Source organism: Salvelinus fontinalis, chromosome 30, assembly GCF_029448725.1.
Source record: "Salvelinus fontinalis isolate EN_2023a chromosome 30, ASM2944872v1, whole genome shotgun sequence".
Classification (NCBI taxonomy): Eukaryota; Metazoa; Chordata; class Actinopteri; order Salmoniformes; family Salmonidae; genus Salvelinus; species Salvelinus fontinalis.
The window spans coordinates 39212808-39219505 of NC_074694.1; the positions used below are offsets into that span (position 1 = coordinate 39212808).

At 40.7% G+C, this 6698-nt stretch overlaps 1 protein-coding gene across 1 annotated transcript; it reads right to left on the reverse strand.

Annotated features, from left to right (window-relative positions):
• Positions 1-4279: 4279 nt before the first annotated feature.
• On the reverse strand, positions 4280-6208 carry LOC129828489 (toll-like receptor 13). The gene is made up of 2 exons (XM_055889523.1): positions 5718-6208; positions 4280-5474 (listed from the first exon to the last, which is right to left on the reverse strand). The coding sequence occupies exons 1-2, from the start codon at positions 6123-6125 to the stop codon at positions 4491-4493; spliced, it is 1392 nt and encodes a 463-aa protein (XP_055745498.1). The 5' UTR covers positions 6126-6208; the 3' UTR covers positions 4280-4490.
• Positions 6209-6698: the final 490 nt, after the last annotated feature.

Below are 6698 nucleotides of genomic sequence, written 5' to 3' on the forward strand. Positions count from 1 at the left end.
GTAGTGACCGAAAAAACATGAGTTTTTTTTTTTTTTTTACTAGCTACCATGGTACATTTTTGTAAGGGACATTCCACCCCATTTGAAGTGGAATTGGTTTCCCATGAGAAACTACTGTATGGTACAAGCCTGCCCTCAACTGTTCATTTGAGAGACTACACCCAACATGCACTATCAATTCAAAGGTCACTAAAGAGAGATAATATGCCTCTGTTGATATCAAATTATTCATGTCATAGCTTAAAATGATATTGTCTCAGAAACGAAAGCATTCCATTACAGAAGAGGTAAGAAATAATCAGTCATTACAAATGTATTACACCGTCATTTCACTTCTGACCTGTGTGCTTCCTCTCTATATTCCAGAGAACACAGGGCATACAAGTTAGTCTATATCATCGAATACATCTGATAGATAATCGGTCAAGAGGACCAAAAATGGCCCATGCAGCATCTGGCAAAATACATTGTGGGCTTTAAGAGTCCGAAAATAGTTTCATCTTAAGACAACCTGCTGATTACGAACACTTAAAAAAGACAACTCTCCTGACACCCAGACATCTGACCACACTTGCAGAAAACGGTATTCTGCTTCACAATAAATGTAAATACCAACTTCCTGTTCCCCACGACCTTAAACTCTCTGATGGGTCAGGATCCTCCCATGCTTTTTAATGTTTAGGTTCATCAGACAGGGTCAACTTGAGAAAATGTATCTGGTTCTGCTTACTGTCTATTCATCTTGTCCACAGTCCTATTTCCTGCCATCCCCTATTAATTAAAGAGACACAAATAGATTAGGTAAAATAGGGATGACCCCATTTAGTCGACTGGTCGATTGTTTAGTTGATGAGCTGTTGGTCGACCGAGATTTCTTTAGTTGAGCAGTAGCAAAGAAAATTGTTATATATATCGCTCATCCATATTCTCATTCACCCCTTTATATTTGTGCGTATTAGGTAGTTGTTAGATTACTTGTTAGATATTACTGTCGGAACTAGAAGCACAAGCATTTCGCTACATTTGCATTAACATCTGCTAATCATGTGTATGTGACCAATACAATTTGATTTGATTAGTTTAGTCTTAATACCGTTACTTAGTTAGGCCTACATTTCAATAGTTCTATAGGCTACTCTATCAATCAATCATTCATTCGTTCATGTCATCACACGGCATACGAGTCATTTGCCATGTTGTGTTGCTACAATGTTGTCATGTTGTGTTGCTACCATGCTGTGTTGTCATGTGCTGCTGCTATGCAATATTGTCGTCTTAGGTCTCTCTTTATGTAGTGTTGTGTTGTCTCTTTTGTCGTGATGTGTGTTTTGTCCTATATTATAATTTAATGTATATATTTCTTTTATCCCAGCCCCAGCCTGCCTTGAATAATTAGCTTAAATGATAAATAAACCATTCCATTTTGGAAATTGCATTCAGGAATGAATGCGACTGTTTAGTCTTTGCTGTAATAAAGGCTTAACAAAAAAACGTTACAGCAGACTCTCTGGTAAGCTTATACTTTAGTGTTGTTTACATTGCTCGAAACAGTCAGAGAAAATGTATTGTAATCTACACAGCACCCGTTTGACACACACAGCGCTTGCTACTTACCTTCTTTTTCTTGATCTCCAGTATTTTCCACAACTAGTCACATTTTCTCCCACATATCTGACCTTTACCTCCTGAGAAACGTGTAAATATTCCCGTTTCGAGTTTATTTGTCACGTCCTCTGCATCCATTTTGCTGTCAAGTGTTACAGTGTTCAGAGTTTGTTATAACCAATTTATTGATGTGATTATGATTGACGAGGGCGGCAATTTCTGAGATAAACTGGCCAAGACACACCTCCAACAACACATAACCTCACAGAATTCTGTCCAAAAACAATTATAATTTCTCTCAACCAGGTGCATATGGGCTTTTTAGGCGAGATCTGATGCCGCCCTTTGATGAGCAGTGCCCACTTTGTCAAAGGCAGGGGCACAACATATTTGGCTTGTCCATTCTCAGCACCATTGCTCCACCAATGTTCAGTCAAAAATGTCTAACATAAATCATGTCGCAGATATAGGATACACTTTTTACATCATGCAGGTTTCTCCGATCAAATAGCCTAACCTAAATGGTGTTCAATCAAATAGAAAATGATGTTAACAAAGTAACATATCCTAAAAGCAGGACAGGTCAAATTAAAATGGACATTATGGAATGAACTGTTGTCTAGGAGTTTCACCCATTGGCATGATTGTGTATGTCAATTTCTTTGACAAACTGATCATTGCGAAAAAGAAAGTACCTCTGCATTTCCCGCTGTGTAAACATATTGCAAATAGGGTCGCAATAACTCCTGATAAAGTTGGTTAGCTGATATTCAGTGCTTAAATAACCAAATTGATTAGTAACCGTAATCAGGACTAATAAAGTCAATGCAATGGCCTGATTAACAAACCGTGAGCCTAATACATGGATGGGCATTCATAAAATTCCATTGCGGACTGATATAGTAGCCTACACCCTAGTAAGCATGAGCAGACCTCTTTTGGACGTCTTTTTTTGGTCCAGTCCAGACGTTGTTTTTTGGTGTTTTAGAAAAGGTAGTCTTACCACATAGAGGCCCATTCATCAAATGCAATTTACAGGCAACACTGTAGGCTACAACTCAGTAAACAGAGACCGACGCCGATGCTTTTTGGATGTCTTTTTTTGGTCTTGATTTCCATATCCATAGACGTTGGTTTTGGGTCTGGTCTGGAAAATACATATTTATCAAAGTCGGGAAAAGATGCCTTTTCAGCATTATGGAAAATCTATATTTTAAACATACGGAAAATACCTTTTCACATTTCATTCAGAACCTAAATTGATCCTAACTTCAATGTCTGAAATATACATATTGTAGACATATTTTTGCTTACTGGGACTACTCTAGTTTTGCTGGAGGGCATCCTCTGGATTTTATTTTATTTGACCTTTATTTAACTAGGCAAGTCGGTTAAGAACAAATTCTTATTTTCAATGACAGCCTAGGAACAATGGGTTATTCAGGGGCAGAACGACAGATTTTTACCATGTCAGCTCGGGGATTTGATGTTACAAGTCCAACGCTCTAACCACTAGGCTACCTGCCGCTCCAGGAATAACAGACATTCTGGAGTAAAGATTATATAACCAACATTCTCAAGTAATACTAGTCCCGTGAGAACAGGTCTTTGGAGGAGAGAGAGACAACAGGTTACAGTCGCTTGCTGTCTTTTTTTTTAACACAGTGCAGCAAATCTGAGCCTGGCCCAGCACAATCAAATCAATTGCTGGTCGGACTCCCTCTAGCCATTTGTGTGTCTTAACTAGTTAATCAAATTGTGTGCTTAAAGCATCAGACAAGCTCAGAGAATATAGTTCTTAGCTAAAGGGCACTCAGCTTCTTCAGTCCGCCAGGCCTTGGTGTGTGTGTGTGTGTGTGTGTGTGTGTGTCTGTGTGCACTGTGTTTATGCATGCATCTGTGTTTTTACGCTGAAAACTAAAAATAGTTGACACTTTTTCTGGGCAATTTTACTGTAAGTTTATGTAGGTAATAGTGTCTTCTAGGTGCGACTGTCAAAATGTTAAAGGAAAGGGCATGTACGTGAAAGCTATGTCAAAGTAAAGGGGAAAGATATTGAAGTGTGCTGTGTGTGTGGTTAAAATCCCAATAGCAATTACATCTATAGATACAAGTTCTGAGCCAGGCTAGCACGGTGTCGGGGTGACCTACTCATAACAGGGTGAACCTCTCTCACTACTTCCCTCTTCCTCTCACTCCTACAGTATCTCCATTGACATGGCTCAAGGGGCTGCTGTTGTAAATTGGGTTGATTAGGCAGGGTGGACACGACCCACAAACATAATTTCACTGTATGTGTCCCAGCCCTCCAGACAGACCCCTCAACTCGCAGTAACACAGTGGACGTATCTCTGTCAGTCTAAAGGAAGTGTATGGCAGTGACATAACTTCAGGGGGCACTGTAGCACAAGAACACACAGGAAGTCTTATCTAGTTTAGATGTGTATCTCAATTGTCTAAAGTCGCTTCCTCTTCGAATCCCCACGCTTACCCAAAATAGTTTTCAGATCATAGCAGACTAAAGAGAGAAGCTGAGTAGAGGAAGCTCCTTTGGACAATTGAGATGCACCTAAGAAATGTGTCATGATGGTTTATGATGCATCTCTACTCTGCCATTAATATGTCAAAATGGCAAGTTCAAAGTGTTACCTACAAAACAATAACCACTGGAAACTCATCTCAAAGTATTTAGTTAGAGTAATTTGAAGCAGACATTAACATAGGATAACGACATACAGAATAATGATTCGAGCACAGATTTGAAAAGAGTTTGACACATGTTTAGCTCTTTTGGGCTTTTTGTACAGGAGATACATTATACATTTCCCTAGCTAAGTTACAATCCATTCATAAAACTTGGACTTTAGTTTTTAAATGTATTCATGTCACTGGCCATGTTTTGGCGCCAGCGTAGCCCAAAGTCGGTCCCAAAAATCTTGGTATTGTTCTGGCTCTTTTGGCCAGTCCAGGTAGGTCCTGGTCTTCACCAGTCTGGCCAGCCTGTGGTGGGCGGACAGCTGGTGAGGAGAGATGTCTTCCAAGAAGACCAGGATGAGGATATCCCTTTGCTCCACCCGCAGCCGGTCAGTGGCTAGCTTCATCTCCAAAGAGCACCAGTTGCTGCGGAGGTAGTGGCGGCTGACCAAGCATACAGTCCGGCGGCTGCTGTAGAGACAATCTGTGATGTTGTCCACAATGTCCTTCCCCAGCTGGAAGTCTCTACTGTGCAGACACAGGCGCAGGAAAGGGGGACCTCGTTGTTCCATGTTGGACAGAAGCTCCTCCACCACCCATCGCTCATCTTTCCCACTGTAAGAGACAAAGGCGTCGTACCTGTAGCGTCTCTTGTTGTTCCGAAACACGGCCTCTTCCAACCAGCCGCGAGTGATGTAAAATAGAGCCAGTAGATACTGGCCAGCCAGGTGATGTAGCAGCACCACCAGCATGAAGAGCAGGAGACCCAGGGTGTTGGAAACAAACAAAATGAATCCTACGTCCATTGAACAATGGATTTGGGAGTATTTTAGGAAGTTCTGAGTGCCATGCTCATCTATGCAATTTATTTCCTTCATTCCCAATGTAGAATCCAACATAACCTGAACTTGTCGATTCCGTTTCGCCCAGTTATCAAACCAAGCATTGTTGCAACTGCATTGTAAAAGTAGATCTTGTATAAGCAGATACTTTAGGCTTTTCAGGGGCTCAGGGAATTCTTCCATGATTGTAAGCTCATTGTTAATAACCAAACGTAATTCTCTCAATGACTGTAAGTCTTTGCTCAGGTCCTTTTCAAGGTAGTCGATCCTGCAGCCAAGGAGCATCAGAGTCTCCAGTCTGGTCAAATTGTGAAACATGATCGCAAGACCAGTCTGCCGATTGAGGTCTACTCCTGTAAGTTGCAAATCCCTCAAGTGCACAAGTGTATTCAGGCTGGTTAGATCCACAAATAAAGTTGAGAGCTTTGATTCTAGCTTGAAGCGTTGAAGGAACTTGAAGTAGCTCCCAGCAAAGATGGACCCACACAGGATCCACTCTGTCCTTGCAGTTAGCTCAACGACAGCCCTAAAGAAAGGCCTCTCACAGTCCTGAAAAGACACTGTCTCGCCGTGGACATGCAGGCCCAAGCCTGGGTTTGGGGCACCATCGCCCCCAATAATAAGAGTCATGGGCCTTCTGCCAGAGCTGATGTAAAGGTATGTCAGTCCCCGAGGTATGCTGCCAAATACAAATGTCAGATTCAGCTCAATCTTTGATTCTGGAGGGAAGTTCAGGTCTCCCAGAAACACATTCTGTATTGAACCAAGGTGAGCAAAAGATAATGCCTCAATGTGCACCAATGGATTTGCCTCCAAATTGAGGTACTCTAAGCAGTGCAGATCAAATAAATTAAATGATTTGATTTCAGATAACTGGTTATGACCTAGATTTAAAACCTTTAACTTCTGCAATCCCAGAAAGGCAAAGTTGTCGATGGTGGAGATTCGATTATATTTCAAGTTAAGTTTTTCCAGGTTTTTCATGCAAAAGAACTGTCTACGATGTATGCTAAAAATACTACTAAAACTAAATGTAATTATTTTTAACCACAAGATAGGACTAGGTTGAGTTTTGCAAAGGGATGTAAATCTTGTATTGTTCAAGGAAAATTGATTAACAGTCAAAACCTGGAGATTCCTCAAGCCATGGATAAAGCTCAGATCAATAAATCTTTGTGAAATAGGGATTCTCTCAAGGCTCATTTTTCGAAGTGTCATGCAATTTTGAATGGCAGAAATTGAGAAGTTGATATGATCCGTAGTTATTGAAACAGAAGAAGTTGAGAGTTGATAGACAATTTCACACATCGACTCTAAGTCACTATCCTCCTGCCAGAATTGAAATGTTTCCACTTTGCTGACACCCGACTGCAGTAGTTGCATCTGCAGTACATTATTTAAAGGCATGTTAAGAAATGAAATGTTATTAAAACCTTCAAACACACCTTTACCAATGGTCTTTAGACCAGGGAAATTCAAGACAATATCTTGAAGACCATATAAACTTGGGGTCTCATAAGTAGTCCCGTTAGACACGATACACTTTGGGCTACTCAG